General features: G+C 42.8%; 2 protein-coding genes across 2 annotated transcripts in view; one reads left to right on the forward strand and one right to left on the reverse strand.

Annotated features, from left to right (window-relative positions):
- MYO1E (myosin IE) overlaps positions 1-9365 on the reverse strand; it is a 192670-nt gene extending 183305 nt beyond the window's left edge. The window contains exon 1 of the mRNA XM_046007405.1: positions 8914-9365. Coding sequence (XP_045863361.1) covers positions 8914-8916 — 3 coding nt within the window. The 5' untranslated portion in view covers positions 8917-9365. The remainder of the gene's footprint in view (positions 1-8913) is intronic.
- Positions 8111-9464, forward strand: LOC123943342 (translation initiation factor IF-2-like). The gene is made up of 2 exons (XM_046007409.1): positions 8111-8840; positions 9363-9464. The coding sequence occupies exons 1-2, from the start codon at positions 8195-8197 to the stop codon at positions 9437-9439; spliced, it is 723 nt and encodes a 240-aa protein (XP_045863365.1). The 5' UTR covers positions 8111-8194; the 3' UTR covers positions 9440-9464.
- Positions 9465-18524: the final 9060 nt, after the last annotated feature.

Here is an 18524-nt window from a genome sequence, read left to right on the forward strand (position 1 = left end):
TTCTTAATTGGAAAAAGATGTTAAAAGTATGGAGTATAACATAAATATCTATGCACACACTGCCTAGAATTAAAGATACTATTTTATTGAATTTGTTAATACATAAAGCAAATAAAACATAATCAATAGTATTAAAGGTAGTCAACTGACCCCAGCCTTCTCCCTTCTCTACATCTCTCTCTATCTCTTTTTTAAGTTATCTCTATACCAAAGCTAAGCCTTGAGTTCACAGCCCTGGGATCAAGAGTCAGACTCTCTACCAACTGAGCCAGCCAGGAAGGCGCTCTCCTTCCCTCTTTAGCAGCTTAAATTTGGTATCTTTCCAGTCTATTGATTTGTATTTTAGAAGAATATATACATCCCTAAACAATATATATAATTTTGTGGTTTTTAATTTTTCTTTTTTTAAAAAAGATTTATTGACTTATTTCTTTGACAGAGATCACAAGTAGGCAGAGGGGCAGGCGGGGGGTGGGGGGGGGAGTAGGCTCCCCCGCCGAGCAGAGAGCCTGATGCAGGGCTCAATCCCAGGACCCTGAGACCATGACCTGAGCTGAAGGCAGAGGCTCAACCCACTGAGCCATGCAGGCACCCCTAATTTTTCTTAAATGGTTTTTATTATATGTATCTTTCTACAACTTGCCTCTTCACCAAACACTATTTTTGTGAGATCTATTCATACTGATACCCTATTATCAGTAAGTCGCACATACTTAGGCATTCCTCTACTAATAGGCATTTAGATTGGTCCTGTTTATTTTTGGTTTTACTATTACAAACACTGTTGGGACAGGTCAATAGCTTTCAACATATTTTCAGAAGACCTCAGGACACCCCCAAATATTAGGAATCTCTGACAATCTGATGGTGGAAAGTTGAATTGCTATCACTTCGTAGACCTGTTTTTGCATTTGAGCATTCCCAAGTCTTGAAGGAAGCCATCTTTATTTAGGCTCTAAAGTAGCTTAATCGATACTTCTACATTTCAGTCCAAATTTCCTATAACAAAGGTCTGCATCTACTTGGGACACTAAAAGCAACCTTACTTTCTTGTTGTTGCTGAAAAGCCCTATATTAGAAAATGATACTGCCCAAATCATTCTATTGCCAAGAAATGTTATACTGAGTTGCTGTCAGCATCAAATGCTGGTCATGCCAATTAAATCACTAAGAGACTTATGATATGGTATCCTAATTTTTTATTTGTTTTCTGTCATGTACAAGGACTAACAGGCTAGATTCCTTGGAGGTATCTCTTTTCCCTTGTTTTCTACCTCTTTAGTTTACTGGAGGTCAGAGAGCTTTTTGGCATGCGTTTACTTTTCCACTAGTTTCCTGTGTGATATCATCCAGAACCCAAACTTTGTGATATGCAAAATCCCAAAACAAGGAAAATTAAAGTCCAGACCCTTCGTACTTATCATGGGCAATGTTCTTGGGTCTAAATTATTCCACTCTGGCACTACTGGGTAAAATTAACTAAGATAGATTATTTTTTAATCAACCTTGCCTTCCCTCCCAAGTACGTGAAATGAGGAAGCATGATACAGATGCCTGGATTCAGAAATTTCAAGGCAGAAATAAGTTATGCAATTGCTTGTGAAAGAGCGTAACATTTACAGACTGGGTTCATTACACACAAGGCAGTGTGTAATTCATCTGTGATTTCCCAGTGCTTGCCACCATGTTTGATAAGGATTCTGCATATTAAACATGTATGCTGTCACCTCTTCTCCAGCTACTGCTGCCTTTTCCACTTTGGGGTTCAAAGCTTTCCAACTAGTTGTGTTCTCTGATAAAAATCACTCATACTTGTTAAGTTGGAGCCAGAGGCCTCAGCACCCACGGGTGTCACATATTTCAGTGTTGACACCATAATCTACGGAGAACACCAACGGCACCCACCGTTGGGCCAGGGCTTGGGAGTGTGGAGTGTCGCCCAAACCTGCCTGTCCTGCTTCCGACTCTGCACCAGAGAGGGGGCTACATGTCTCAGAAGCGACAGGAAGCTGAGCAGTTCACTGCTGACCCGTGTGGTCCCAGGGGGTACAGAGAGGGCCCTCCCCAGGACATAGCTCTGGCGACAAAGTTTCTATACAGTTATGACAGGCTGGATAATCAGGCTACATGGAAATTATTCTACTACCACCTAAATATGATAAGTATGCTTACCAAGGAAAAGGAGTTCTAAAATAGGTGGGAAAATACCGAGCCCCACTTGTACATTTGCCCCATAATTACAACTACAGAAAAATGGTGTGTATTTGGATAGGCTGGAAGGAAACCCAAAGACACGAAAATAATTACTGGTAGGGTAACGGTATCATGGGTGAGTTCTTCTAAATTTATTCCTTAGGATCTTTTAAAGTTGATATGATAATGAATCAAAAATAAATGACCTTCCATCTCCAAGCAGCTTTTCTGAAGGAAAGAAAGAAATGGTAATGTCTAGACTCTAAGGAAATAGACCCTAATTCACCACTACAGTTTGGTGAGGAAAGCTTTTTTAGATTGGGAGCAGAAAACCTGGATCTCGGCACCAGCTCAGCCAAATCCTCTCTCTAAGGCTTCAGAAGTCATTTAAGCACTCTAAGCCTCCCTGTGAAATCCTACCTAAGGATTTAGGATAGAAATCTTTTTTTAAGATTTTATTTTTTCCAGTCATCTCTACACCCAACGTGGGGCTCATACAACCTCCAGATCAAGGGTCTCATGCTCCACCTACTGAGCCAACCAGATGCCCCTAAGGTAGAATTCTTAAACACTCCCCTTCGCCTTCTACAATGTGGTACATTTTACTTTTTACATGTAGCATATCATCATAAAGTCCCATGAATGAACTTTGACCAAACATCAGAACTCAGAACATGGGAGAGAATCATGAGCCCTCCTTCCGAAAAGTTCTTCTCTTTATTCCTGAAAAGAGCCACCTCCCCTCTGTCCTCCAAAGTCTGTTCTATATGATATTTCACATCTTCGGTAAGGCCCATATTTTTCTCCTTTGAGGCAGAATGTTTCTCCAGAAACAGCTGAGAGGGCCTTGGTATGAAGTCTGGTGAGTAAGATGGGTGATAAGGCTGAACACTAATATTTCAGGTCAGGAAGGGAGTAAGAAAAAAAGAGTTTTCTTAAACAGCCGTTCATTAATGCTTGGTAGGGGTGCCTGGGTGGCTCAGTGGGTTAAGCTTCTGCTTTCGGCTCAGGTCATGATCTCAGGGTCCTGGGATGGAGCCCCGCATCGGGCTCTCTGCTCAGCGGGGAGCCTGCTTCCTCCTCTCTCTCTCTGCCTACCTCTGCCTACTTGTAATCTCTGTCTGTCAAATAAATAAATAAGATCTTTAAAAAAAAAAAAAAGAAAGAAAGAAATGCTTTGTACATTAATGATACTGTTCTCTGGTGGCAACTCAAAAGGGAAGACTGACTTCACTGGGTGGTACAGTCCCAGGTTCCATAAAGCCAATAATTCTATTTTGGGGAACACTCCTGCCTAGTTCTGCTTCTCTCAAGTGTGGCTGTCATAATGATAGGTAAAATTAAAAAAAAAAAAAAAAAAGCAAAAATACAACAACTTTGTTAGGGTGCCCCAAAACCTTTTGTCTCTGCCAAAATAAATTGTGAGGTTGAAATTCAAAACACAATTTATTTACCATTATTACAGAATGTGCTTATAAGACCAAGCTGTTTATTTTTAATACCTTTGGCATTTAACCTTTAACCCCTCATTGCTCTGTAAATATTACATCCCAGCAAGGTAAAAAAATAATAAAAATATTAAAAACTCATCATTTTAATCACATATTGATGAAAACACAATCGCTGCTTCTTTGTAAAAAAAAAAATAGCAGATGACTCATATTTGAAAAAAATCATGACTGTACAAAATTTCTACATATTCCATAATGAAATTCATAAAACTTACATTTATACATAGGTTCAAAATATTTTTGCTTTTTGAAGCTGATGAAGAAAGCTTTCACAAGTTCTTTCCAAGTAACGAGACCCAATCCTTTTTCATTAGGAAATGCAAAGTACTGCATGTTCTCTCTTTTATTTAGTCTCACATAAGCTCATGACATTAACACTGAGTACAGGAGCAAAAAGTCGTATTCCAAGTCATATTTACCAAAATGCTCATTATCTAGCCCCAAGGAGCACCCCTGAGACAGACCTCAAATTCATGACATTCAGCTGAAGAAAGGAGTAATAACAGAGGTCCAGCATGCTGGAAAGGGCAGGGAGGCATTTTCACCCAAAGCAGGGGGTGATGGGTTAAGAAGAGAAATTCATTTTACAGCCTCACCACTCACACAACTTACATACCTACACTGGTGTTTAGAAGCTCTGAATCTGGATGCTGATTTTCCCTGTTGATAGCTTGGAGGTTCCATGTGCTGAAAACACCAGGCAACTCCCTCTCTTAAGGGAAACCCAGTGGGAAGGTGTGGATGTATCAATAAAACACTATTACTGGTATAGAGCCAAAGTTTAGACGGTCCTGCTGCTGGGTGAATGGAAGGAAGCATGTGGTTCTCAGGGATACCATTCTGAGATTTACAATAGAGTGGCTGCAAACAGCTGACCTGCAGGTGTTCAGCCTCTCAGCAATGGCCAGAACACTTGAAAAATTAGCAAGTCCGGCAGAGCAATTTGGATTTCCAGCTTCCCTTGAAATATGTAATATTGCCGATCTAACCATGGTAATATGGTAGGCATAACTAACCATGACCTAAGGTCAAGTAATGGTGCCTTTTTTTAGAGGGGCTTATTTGCTCTCGAGGGGCCAGCCTCGTCCTGGCAAAAACTGTATCCTGTAGATATTTGTGTTTGCAACCACTCACAAAGCTGAAATCCCTAGCAAGAGTGTGGGGGAGGTGGCCTTCATCTTCCCCAACTATCTGCTTCTTCCACTTCTTATCCCTCTCCATCTGCTGCCCCGCTGTCTTTCCCTTCATGTGTCGCACCAATCAAACTTCTCCCATGAAGCTGGCCATAATGTCGTGAACTCCAGCTCTTTCCCTAACCCCACCGCATCCATCAAAACTTTTGGGGGGACGCCTGGTTGGTTCCGATCAAAAGAGCAACTCATGATCTCAGGCTTATAAATGTGAGCCCAGTGTTGCGTGTAGAGATGACTTAAAAATAAAATCTTGGGCGCCTGGGTGGCTCAGTGGGTTAAGCCGCTGCCTTCGGCTCAGGTCATGATCTCAGGGTCCTGGGATCGAGTCCCGCATCGGGCTCTCTGCTCAGTGGCGAGCCTGCTTCCCTCTCTCTCTCTCTGCCTGCCTCTCTGTCTGCTTGTGATCTCTCTCTGTCAAATAAATAAATAAAATCTTTAAAAAAAAAAAAAATAAAATCTTAAAAAAACACACACACACACAAAAAACTTCTCTGTACTTCAACCCAATTTTTTGTTTTGTTTTGGTTTTGTGTTCTGTCGTTTTGGCCCGGAAACTATTAGCAAATCTGATAAACTAATCAGTGGGAATGGACTAGGTTACCTTCCCAGAAAACATATTTGAAATCAATTCCAGACTTTCTAAATACATGCCCTGCCTTCACCCAAAGGAACTTACCTACCTTGCAGTCAGCTATCTGACAGATTTCTAAGTTCCTAGGTCTGTTCCTGGGTACTTTTTATGAGTAACATGTGCAATTCACTCCTAAGTACTACATAAGTGAGGAAAAAGGAATGTGACCTGACCACAGTCTGAAGGAATGGCCAGTTCAGACTTACTTAAATATTTTAGTATATTTAACTTCAGAGAAGCCCTATGAATAATGATTTCTGCATCCAAAGTATATGGCAGAGCTACAGACATGGGCTCTAGCCTTTTAGACCATTCAAACCGTCATGGCCACAAAGCAGAACTTCCCTTGTAAATGATAAAGCCACACGCGACAAAGGAAATCTTAGTAGGGTATGATTATTAATTAAAGACAAAGGAGGGGCGCCTGGGTGGCTCAGTGGGTTAAAGCCTCTGCCTTCGGCTCAGGTCATGGTCCCAGGCTCCTGGGATCAAGCCCCAAATCAGGTTCTCTGCTGAGCAGAGAGCCTGCTTCCCCTCCTTCTCTCTCTGCCTGCCTCTCTGCCTGCTTGTGATCTCTGTCTGTCAAATAAATAAGTAAAAATCTTAAAAAAAAAAAAAAAAAAAAGACAAAGGAGACTGCTGTACCCTCCTAACCAAGGTACACTGAATTATAAAGGCAGGCAGAGATTTTTTTTTTTCCAGTTCTTCAAGTCTCCTATGGAAAAAGGTACAAATTTATATTGCCTGGTAGTGTTGTTGCTTCTCCAAAGATGGAGAAAAGTGGTCCAAAGCGAAATTTCAGGAAAGAGACAGGAGGTGAACTGTAAACTGGATATTGTGCTCATGAGTCAGAAAATGACAATATTCCTTATGAGTCACAATTGAATGAGTCTTGGGAGGGCCATGGGGACAAGTGGAGAGTCCTCCTCATGTGCCACCAGACTTCCTAAAAGATCACACACACAAACCCGCAAACAACAGTACAGGTGCTCTCCCTACAGCCTAGTCAAGGGCCCGAGGAATTCTATTCTCCAGGCTAAGCCTCAGCCACACCCACTGAAGGCAATGCCCCTTCTCTTCCGGTTCTGAGCAGCTGAAGGATGCAGCTGGGCAGACCCAGACAGATGTGAAACACAAAATGAAGCCTCATCTGGCTTGAAAGCATCTTATATAAACAGTAAACAGTATAACCGAGGTTTCTGACTGTTTAACATGGGTGATGCTCTGTTCTCAACCTCACATAGCTAATGAACAATCTCTCAAGCCAGTGAAGAAGTGATTCATTTCATTTTTGCCATGCTACCTTACATCTAGTAGATGGAGCGATGGCAAATCTCCGATTTCAGGACAGCAGCTGTTTCAACTTTTTTCTGATGCGCTGATAGTCGCCTGGCTGCCCACAACGGGGCCATCTGCGCTGTTGGCAGGGAACCCATCAATAGGTAAGTCACACCCTGTCCTCCCATAGACACATTACACACCTCTGGCAACAAGTCTCTTCCTTCCAACATGCCTCCTCTGCACCCATTTGATCAACCACCTTCAAAAGCAATGCAGCCGAACTGAGCATGGAGATTCTGAGGTCTCCAGAAAAGGCATTATAGACTACTTTGGTAGTGTGCCCTGCAAGAAAAATGAATTAACTAAGGGAAAGTTAATTTTCTCAAGGTAGCTCTCAAGTATTTGAATTCAGTTAAGTTTCTTGAAGCTCTTGACATAAACACATTGATTTTTTTTTTTTTTTTTAGAAATATTGACCCATGGAAAATAATGATAGCAATTCCAAAGTACCAGGACTATCACATTGCTCAGATTCAAGCGGCCAGTGAGGTAGTGGCCCAATTCGGTCGTTCCTCCACCCAACCACACACTGAGTGTAAGTAAATGGTTCTCTCCCAGGGGTTCCAAAAATAATGTAGGTTAGACTGACTTCTTAAAACCTGAAACTTAAGGAGGAAATTTATTTACAGATAAATTGTCCTCTTGGGGAGGAGCAGAAGTGACACAATTTTGGACTACGTACAAAGAAAAAGCTTGTGTCGAAGATGCCCTTTTGAAAACTGTTTTGTTTTTAAGCATTCTTTTGACTAAACATAGCACTGAGTCTAGAGCTGCTTTTGAGTTTCGAGCGTACGTTCGCATAGGCCTTTGCTACATTTCTCAGGCTGGTCATGCAGGACAGATTTTTTTTTTAATTGGTGTTGTACTAGTTATCGTTTTTGACTTAAGTCCACATTCACAGTCATTAAAACGGAACAAAACACACCAGAAGGGGATCAGGCCATCTACCCAAGCAGGGTTCTTTGAAAAGGAGCAAGTGTGGAAACTATGAAGCCTTGTAGTAGAACTTTTTTTTCTTTCTTTCTCGGATGGGCTGTCCATCTCTTCAAAACCGAGTCCTTGCTTTTGTGCTTCGGGAAGAAACGTACACCCCACCGAGACCCGGGGGGATGCGGCTCAGGTTAATGGGGGCGGAGTTGGGGCTCTCGGGGGCGGGGAGAGGAAAAGTCAGAACCCAGTCGAAGAAAGAGTCAGCCACTTCCCTGTATTCCCAAAGTGCCAAAGGAAAAAGAACAAAACACTCGACTTCCTCCCGGGCGACCGGTTCGCGGTACACCGAGAAGCGCCAGTCACCTCGCCCGCGGGGAAGGGGTGGGGGGCGGGGGATGGGGGTGTTTACTCGGCCTCTCGGGCGCAGAGACCCAACGGGCCGGCGCCCAGCGAAGTCCCGGCCGGCGAGGCGGCCGGCTGCGCCACTTTCGCTCTCGGCCGCCCGCCCAGCGCCAGGTGCTCGTGCTACCTGGCGCCCCCGCCGCCCTTTGTGCGGCCCGCTCCGCCCCCGCCAGCGGGCTGCAGCCAGGCGGGACTGCTGCGGGCCGCGCAGAGGGTGGAGAGGCGGGGAGGCTGGGAGGCAGCCGGTGCCCGCCGGCGGGGAGGGGAGCGCGGGTCGCACAGGGGAGGGGGCGCGGCGAGCGGGCGGCCGCGCCGCAGAGCCGCGATCCGGGCCGCCGCGGGCGGGAACGCAGGGGCACGGGCGCTGCCCACCGGCCCGGCAGGAAGAGAGGGGTTCCCTCCGAGGGCCGCGCCCCCGAGCTCAGAGCTGCCCACACACTGGCTTCCGACAGCTGGCAGCCATAGCAACCCGGCCACAAAAAGTTTCGCGGCGTCCAGAGCGACTTGAAAGAAAGTTTTCCTTGGCCCCCTCGCTCCCTCTCCCCCGGCCAGGGTTTACGGAAAGCGGCGGGCAGAGCCCGCGACGTGCCGACTCCCGCGTCCACCTTCTCCACCCCTGGCCTCGGCTGCGCGCCCAAGGTGGGTACACCGCGCCGGCGCTTCCTGCCCCATCCCAGGGTCAGGCGTCCCGGGACGCCGAGCGACCACTCACCATGGTGACTCGCGCCGCGGTCCCTCCTCTGCGGGGTCCGGCTGCCGGGGAGCTGGGGATGGAACGCAGACTCCTGGGCGAACTTCAAAAGTTGGTCCCCTTCGCCAAAAACAGGCTCTCGACACCCAAGCACTCACAGGAGCCAATGGGAACCCTGGGGGGACTCCATCCAGGCGGGATCGGCGGCGCTAGGTGAGGGCGAGAAGGAGGCGACTTAGCAGACGGGGCACATCCTGCCAAAGGCAGGGGTCCACTCGGACCAGGCGCTCGCAACCCGCGTAGGTGAGCCGGATGCTCTCCGCGCGTCTGCTTGGCTGCCCAGGCTTGCTCCTTCTTTCTTCAGCCACTTACTCTGTACTCCTCCGGCAGAGCCTCGTCTCGGGCTGGGCAATCTGTCCATAAATGGAGAATTCAACTCAGGCCTGACCAATCAGGGTTTGTTTTCACAGCGTCACTCCTCAGGGAAACCGTGGTAGCCAACAAGCTTGGAGCTGCTGGAGTTTCCAAAGACCTCTGGATCCTGTAGTCCTCCACGCTAGCTTCCAAGGGAGCGCCGCTGACCGGGCTCGCTCCCGGGTGCAAGACCTCAACCGTGCAAAACCCTCCGTGAAAGTGAAGTAAGTCTCTCTCTTTCGCTCGCTTTTTTTTTTTTTAACGCGAAAATTACAGTAGGTGTGGCTTCCAAGCCGAAGTGGTATGATTTTCCCATAACTTTTTTTTTTAAGAAGGAAATATTTTATCAGCATAAAAGATCAGAGTCGTGGCTGCAGCCCAAAGGAAATCCCTTTTCTTTCCAATGTCTGGATTGTGAGGAAAGTCAAAAATATCATTTCCCCTACCCCTCCTTTTACCTGAATTTCCTTGGAAAACAAAGGAAGGCTTTTTTTTTTTTTTTTTTTTTCTCTGTCTCTCTCTTGGGGACTTTTGAATGGTGGAAAAGTTGCACTGCAGTGAACAGAGAGACAGGAGAAAGATAAGTGAGGGAAAAAGCACCCACCCACCTCAATCAACCCTATCTGTTGAGAACAATTAGCTGTACAACCATACCTGCAAAGGCGAATTATTCCAGAATGTGGAGTTTCAAGACATGGAGTGGGAAGTGAGGAGGACATTGGAGGTGGGGGAAGAATCCTGAAATAAGGTAGAGAGTGCGGTCTTATTTGTTTTAAGCGTTCAGAAGGTAATCTTGGTGGGTTACAACATGACTGTCCTCCCAGGATCTGTGGTAGGTAAGAAATGAAAACTTCTGGCTTAGAGAAAGTATGAAGCATTATGATTTATTGTGATTTACTTTATGAACTTTAGTGGTAGGTCTTCACTTGATCTAGGATCCTAGAGTTGGTATGGATGTTAAAAATCATCTTGCCTGGAATGGCTAAACAGAATGTGGTATGTCCATACAATGGAATACTATTCAGCCTTTAAAAAGGAAGGAAGTGCTGACGTGGGCCACAACATGGACTAAACCTTGGAAACATTATGTTAAGTGAGAGAAACCAAGCACAGAGACCACATATTATATGAGTCCATTTACCTAAGAATAAAGAATAGGAAAATCTATATGGGAAAGTAAATCTATGGGGAAAGTAAATTAGTGATTGCCAGGGGCTGAGAGGAGAGGAGGATGGGAGAAATTACTAATGGGTATGCATTTTCTTACTGCGGTGATGAAAATATTCTGGAATTAGTAGTGATGGTTGCACAACTTAGTGAATATACTGAAAGCCACTGAATTATACGTTTTAGAAGGGAATGCAAATTTTATCTCCATTTTAAAGTTGAAAGAAAATCATGATTTGTAGTAATCATCCATGCTGTGAGGCAATAGATATGATTGAATGCCTACTATAGGTCAGCACAGCAACCCTGAACACAATGGTTTCTTCCCTTGCCAAGCTTACAATTTGGGAAGGAGCAAGACAGAAGATAGTTATATTTATTTTTTTTAAAGATTTTATTTATTTATTTGAGAGAGAACAAAAGCAAGAGAGATCACAGAAGGGAGAGAGAAACAGACTCACCACTGAGCAGAGAACCCAACACGGGCCTTGATTCCGGAACCCTGAGACCATGACCTGAGCCAAAGGTGGACGCTTAACCAACTGAACCACCCAGGAGCCCCAGAAGATAATATTAAAACAATAAATAATTATAGGAAAAGTACAAATGTAATGAAAAGCAGCAGTGGTTTTGTGCAAGGAACTTCCATACTAGGATCTAATTTTGGGTTAGGGAATTCATCTGGCAGCAATCTCATACAAACTGGACAGGAAACAGCAAAACATCTATTGAGCACTCACTCCGTACTAGGTACTGGGAAGGTACACAAACAGCCAGGACCCACCAAATTCCCAGGGAAACTGATTCCACATTTCAAGGGCACGCCAGAATATGAGCAGGTATCTTAGGAACTAAGGAACAGAGGTTACCAAAAGGAATATTGGAGCTTACCAATTATACAAGAAGCACTGCTTAGGTGGGAAATGACATGTTGCCTAAGCCACCATCCCATCCACAGTCAACCCTGATGAGTAATCGGATTGACATGGGCTTCAAGGGCGACAGGCAAAGATGTGGTTGTTTTCCCTGTAAAGCAGGGGTACAATGAGACACTGAAAAATCTTTTAAGAATCCATCAACAATTTATCAGTCTTGGATTGATCTAAAACTGTCTTGACACTAAATGTCATTTGTATTAACATTTGAGATCTTTTGTTAAATGCTTACTTTCTTTTTCTTTTTTTTCCTTTGTTTTTAAAGTAGGCTCCATACCCAACATGGAGCCAAACACAGAGCTTGAACTCACATCAACACCTGACCTGAGATCAAGAGTCCAACACTCAACTCACTGAGCCGCCCAGGCACCCCTAAATGCTTACTTTTATTTGTCCTAATAATCTCTTTTCAGTTTCCAGAGGTCACGAGTTCAAGCCCCACGTTGGGCTCCATGCTGGGCATGGAACCAAGTTAAAAAAAGAAATTGTATGTCTAAGCAGTACTTAGATTATAAGATTTAGTGGCACATAAAAGCGAATTTGAAGTCTGGCTTTGTCACTTAACCAGCTGTGAGGTAGTAATCTTTCTGCACTTCAGTTTCCTTATCTATAAAATAGATTGATGTGCCTATGAAATGAAATATGTATAAAGATGGCCAAAGAATATTGATTCCTTTCTCCTGCCACCTGCCATGTGTTCTAGGTTAAGGATCCGGATGTGGGTTCATGTAGGATCAGACATATTGCTGCCCTCTGAATTATATGCCAAGTCTTGGGGGCTTCTGTGTATGCCCTTTCCTTCAGGGAGAGTTAATAGCTTTCATCAAATTCTCAAAGATGTTGGAACTGTCAAAATATTATTAAGACCCACAGCTCTTGATCACGTTAGTTATGCCTTCCTGGATCTTTGTCTTTGTGTTTTTCTTGAGGTATAGGGATTAGAACTGAGTCTGATACTGTAAGGGCAGGGCTTGGATTCTCAAAGCAGAACCCATAATTCACACTTTGAACATAGAATATAGAGTATGAGCATGTGATAGAGACTCTCATTTGACAAAGAATCCGTTCAAGCCCTTCCCGCTCCTTCCCCATCTTAGGAAGATAAATTGTCAATTCTATGCCCTGGTCTACCTGGGAGAATCCTAGTTTATGCCTTTATCTCAGTGAAATAATTAATGGAACCCCTCTTGCATTCCCAAAATAGCCTGATAATATGAATGATAGATTATGATCACCCTAAGTTTTTGGAAAAATTGCAGCCCCCCCAATTCTCGCTTTATAAAGCTTTTCCAATTTTCTTGATTTACACCTATTTTTAAGAGGACTCATCAATATATTACTCAATATTCTTCTTTATTCGAGCTCATAGTAGCAATGAAATGAAAACTTTTGAAATTGTAAAACTCATTATAGACACATGATGGAGCTAGTCAGATGAGACTACACATACGTGGGCATGATTTAAAATGCAGTTTTATCTGGGCTTGAATGAAAAGGAACGAAGAAAAAAATCCAAGTGGAGACGAAACGCAATTTGGTATGAATCTAGCAGTGAAAAGAATCACTGCTTATACATTTTGGGAAACAATTGGTGAGAAGATAAAATAAGGCAATGAAACTAGTTTCCATGTCAGTACCATAAGAGAACATCAGAATGCATTCACAGCAATGCAATTAAAGAAAAATTTGTTCACGGGAAAATTAGGCCAGAAATCTTTACCCAAGCACCCGTCAAAGAGATGCTTATGTCACATCATTGTGGGATGTCCTGGGCCGTCACTGTTTCTGCCGTAATAGGCATTTGTTAGGTTCAATAGGTATCAGCTATGAGCTAAGTGCTTACCCTGTAATATCTTATCTAATCTTCCATACAACCCTATTGACTTCATTTGCAATTAAGAAACTAAGCTGAGCTTTGCAACATGGGCCAGACAGAACAGCTCCCATAAAGAGGAATGACAAGGTGCAGGGCGTTCTGCCACCACCAAGGTGACCAGAGAATACACCAATACACCATCATTGTTCACAAGTGCATCCATCCATGGAGTGGATGTCAAGTGGGTATTCAGAGAGATCCAGGAATTTGCCATGAGGGAAATGGGGACTTTAGATGGGTGCATTGATACCAGACGCAACAAAGCTCCGAGGGCCAACAGCATAAGGACTGTCTCATCCCATATCGGCACGCTGTGGTCCAGAAAATGTAATGACACCGAAGACCCACCAGACAAATTCAGCTTTCCTGTGTACCTGTCACCACTTTCAAAAATCTACAAAAAAACCAAAAAACTACAGACAGATGATGTGGATGAGAACTAACTGCTGATTCCAAATAAAGTTATTAAACTGCAAAAAAAAAAAAAAAGAAAAGAAAACAAAGAAACCAACTGAGTTTGAAGTAACTTGCCCAAGCTATCGCTCAGCTTTTCTACATCAAATCTATATATTAGCCTGACTCCAAAGGCCCCAACTCTTACCCTATAAGTAGTAAGTCCGTAGTAGGGATGTCCTACTACACATTTTAGAAGAAATTTTCCCTGATGTAGGCCCCATATGAATAGGAACCCATTTATTAAAACACTGGGAGGCTCTCCAAACAGGGGCACCTGGAAAAATTCTTGCTCTTTTTTAATGGGACCTAAAAATCGCATTTGTATTAAAAATTACATTTGTATAGAGAGTTTAACTCAACTTTAAACATCTTTGTTGGGGTGTCTGGGTGGCTCAGTCGTTAAGCATCTGTCTTCATCTCAGGTCATGATCCCAGGGTCCTGGGATCAAGTCCCACATCAGGCTCCCTGCTCAGCGGGAACCCTGCTTTCCCTCTCTGCTCCTACACTCTACCTCAAGCACATGATCTCTCTCTCTCAAATAAATAAATAAATAAGACACACACACACACACACACACACACACACTAACACAAGGGCTTCCTACTTTCTTATACAACATATTTCTGAAAATACACACCAATGTCAGATATATGAAATTCAAAAGCAGATTTGTGTGTTTTAAGGAGATGGCTCTATTTTCCAAGGGCTAAAATATAGTATAAAATCCCTAATTGTGCCTTGTCTCTTAGATATAGTCCTACGTAGGCTGTAAGTCCAGAATTTAGTAAATGTTTTTTTTTTTTCCCCACGCGTAAGCTCTACTGTCCAATGTGGGGCTTGAACTCGTGACCTAGAGTCACATGCTCTAGCAACCGAGCCAGCCAGATGTCCCAGTAAATGTTCTTTACATTTGGATTTCTCCTCCCAGCTGAGCAGAGTTGACCATCTAAATTCCAATTTGGGTCAGTCTATTTACATCTCTACAAATTGTGAATCCATTTCCTTATCTATAAAAACAGAGATAATGATAGTACCTCCATCATTTATTTCTTACATAGCATTGTGAGAATTCAATCAAATACATCATATAAAGTGATTATAATAGTGACTAATGCATAGAGAATTCTCTGTATGAGTTTCATTATTGAGCCTCCCAATTCACTACCTTCTGGATTCTTTATGATTTCCTCTGTCTCAGTTGTTCTACATTTATGAGTACGACACGACTGTTTACTGGTGTTTGCATTTATATTTTCCCATATTTCACTAACTTTGATAAAGCAACAAGATTAAATGCAATTTAGAAACATAGTTGAATGACTGCTGCTAGGTTGACAGAGACAGTGACGTAGGTGGAACTGAACTGTGAGCTCAGTCGGCAGACAACACCCTCATGAGATCGATCAAAATGTTCCCTTTTCACCTGGCCAAGAGCCAGATGCCATATGGAAAGATGGTTCAGGTGCATTCATGTATGATGTCCTTATCTGTACGAAAGTGAATGTGCAAAGACCAAGGGCACCAGGAGATGGCTCCTCTCTTGACTATATGAGATTCCTGGAAATCTCAAAATAAAGCCAAGCATGCATGCCTTTGATAAGGCATCACAGGAAATGAATTTTATATTTGACCAAGAATGTGATTCTAAAAGCAGCTATGACAGTTACCAGCTTCTGTGATTTAAGATAGTACAATTCTACTACAGTTTTTCTCTAAATGGTATAAAATGGTTATAAATGTGCACTTTTATAAGGGATCTCTGGATTGAAAAGTATATCATAGCACCTAAAAATACCACACAGCTCTCATACATCCTTACAATGTGAATTTTTATTTTATTTTTTTATAGGCAGGGTAAGGGCAGAGGGAAGGGGAGCGACAAGGAGCTGGATCTCATGATCCTGGGATCAGGACCTGAGCGGAGAGCAAGAGTTACACACTCAATCAACTGAGCCACCCAGATGTCCCTTTACTATGTAAAATTTCCCTAAAATAGTATCCCACCTCCTATAACTATTAATTAAACCTTTCATTAGGAGTTTTTTCCTAATTTCTTTTCACTTTAAAAACTGGAATTAGGGGGACACCTGGCTGTCTCATTTGGAAGAGCGTACGACTCTTGGTCTTGGGGTCATGAGTTTGAGCCCCACATCAGTTAAAGAGATTACTTAAATAAAAACAAAACTCAAAAGAAAAACCAGAAAACTTGAGAGTGGTGGCAGGGGGCAATGCTTAGGAATAATTTGTAAAGTGCTACAATTAATGTTTTTTCTTGATAAATTTCCCTACAAAGTTAAGTGATTTAAAACCATTCCCTGGGCACCTGGCAGGAAAAAAAGAAAAAGAAAAACAGGTAACAGAATAAAAAGTAGTTGAATGAAGAAATTAAAAAAAAAACAAAAAACAACAACCCAAAAAGTGACTGGACTTCCAAATTTGGGGGTAGTACATTACCACTGGTTTTAACTTGCAAAAGAAAGGCACTCTTCTTGTTGTAAAGCTTAAGAATTTAGAGTTTGTAAAATGAAAAGTGAAAGTCTACCTGCCCACACTCTCTCCTACAGGATTGTAAATGTGAGAAAATTGTGATTCCATTAGCAGAAAATGAGAACCCAAGAGGAGGCCCCGGGTTCAGCGAGCTCCATGTTAGATGTGCTTAGCTGGAGCCCGCAGAGGCCCCCAGGCATCCCTGGGAGAGATTGGCTGAACCTCAGGACACTGTCCTGGCCAGGTGGCCCGTTGCTTGTGGTACCAACCACTCTTTCCGAAACTTTCTCTCCCTCCTCACCTCTCTGTTGGCAAGGCTGTGGGAAGACAGATTTCTTCTATATTTCAGATGAGAATATAAATAGGTAGAAACCCTATGGCAATTTGACGCTATGTAGCAACACTACGGAATTGTGCAGTGTCTGACCCAGCCTTTCTGCTTTTGGGAATGTTTCCAAAGAGGTATACACACAAGGCAGATTAACATATGCCTACAAAGCATCATTGGCATCGCAAAAGACTGGAAACAATCCAAATGTCCATCATTAGTGGAACTGGCTAAATATACGAGAGGACAACATTTACTCGATTTTTTTTTTATAATTTTAAAGAGCTTTTAAAACAGAATGAGGGATTTCTCTACGAACAGATAGGGAAATATATCTCAGCTAAATTTCTGAGATGTATTAGTTAAAATGAAAAGAGCAAAATACTGGATAGTATGCATATCAAACAATAGTATGTATTTTCAAGAATGGTATGTATAGGGGCGCCTGGGTGGCTCAGTGGGTTAAAGCCTCTGCCTTCAGCTCAGGTCATGATCTCAGGGTCCAGGGATCGAGCCCCACATCAGGCTCTCTGCTCAGTGGGGAGCCTGCTTCCCCCTCTTTCTCTGCCTGACTCTCTGCCTGCTTGTAATCTCTGTCTGTCAAATAAATAAATAAAATCTTAAAAAAAAAAAGAATGATATGTATATCAAGATACTTTTTTGTGTAAGAACACAGGGATGGGGAAGTAATAGGTTTGTATTGATGTTTGCATGAAAAACAAATAGAAAAGACACAGAAACACGGTAAGTAAGAGGTGTGGGAGCAGGGGTAGGAGCAAGACTGTACACTAGATATGTTTAAAATGCTTGATTTTTCTTTTTTCTTTAAGATTATTTATTTATTTATTTGACACAGAGAGAGATCACAAGTAGGCAGAGAGGCAAGCAGAGAGAGAGGGGGAAGCTGGCTCCTTGCTGAGCAGAGACCCTGATGTAGGGCTCAATCCCAGAACTCTGGGATCATGACCTGAGCCAAAGGCGGAGGCTTAACCCACTGAGCTGCCCAGGCGCCCCTAAAATGCTTGATTTTTCAACCATTGTAAACATTTTGCTCAGAAACATTTGTAAATATTGTTATCCAGCAGAATACATTGTTAGGGCAGATTCATACAATGGCCACACAGGATCCTGTCAGCAAAGATTTTGAAAGCATAAGGAGGACTTCTCAGAGTGGTGCCATATGAGCTAGGTCTCAAAGATCAATCTAGAAAGGTGGAGAATTAGCATAGAATCTTGTAGGTGTTAGGATCTGTATCCGCAAAAGCCCAGGAGTATGAATCCTATTGAGTGGTTGGAAATGGTTCTCCCCAGGACACTTTCTCAAACTCACTGAGAAAATAATGATCCGAGATTACACTGAGAGTACACTTCTGTCTCTTTGGAGCTGTCAAAAAGTAAGTCTGATTTTTCAGTCTTTGGTCCACGTAAAATCTAATCTACGATCCTGCTTTTATACTGTTGATACCTGCCCCTTGGCTATGTCAGATCTCCTCCATTGCTCACCTTGGAGGAAAGTCATCAAGTAAATGTGAAGTTACTTATGCTGTGAAAATACAATCCTAATCCTTTTTAGGATAGCACTTAACAGGAAGGTCAGATAATTAAACCTGATTTTTAACCTCTTTAACTTGAGTCAGAAATAGGTCTGTTGTGACTAAGGGACTCAAGATTGGGTAGTAATTTCCTTAAATGTTGCAGTTATAAAAGTGTGTACCTTCTTATCTTTGCATCTCTCCGTTTAATAGCTTGTTATCCTTTCCACTGAACATGGACCATGAGAAAAGCAATTGAATATTAAAGTAGGTGATTCCCGATGACAGGATAATGGAAAGTTAACTTTGTTTTGACCAAACCACATGAAGTTGCTCAATAATCCTAAAATGACTCATTTTAGTACTTTAAAAATCACATTAATCCTGTTGCCTTGAAAACAGTGTTTAGGGAAGTGGATCTAATTATGTTAAAATC

Source organism: Meles meles, chromosome 6 (assembly GCF_922984935.1).
Source record: "Meles meles chromosome 6, mMelMel3.1 paternal haplotype, whole genome shotgun sequence".
Classification (NCBI taxonomy): domain Eukaryota; kingdom Metazoa; phylum Chordata; class Mammalia; order Carnivora; family Mustelidae; genus Meles; species Meles meles.

Excerpts from the sequence above, each read along its gene's own strand:
- LOC123943342 (XM_046007409.1), top strand. The coding sequence starts at position 8,195 with ATGGGGGTGTTTACTCGGCCTCTCGGGCGCAGAGACCCAACGGGCCGG. Across the intron at positions 8,841-9,362 it reads GCCTCGGCTGCGCGCCCAAG|CGTCACTCCTCAGGGAAACC; the intron begins GTGGGTACACCG and ends TTGTTTTCACAG.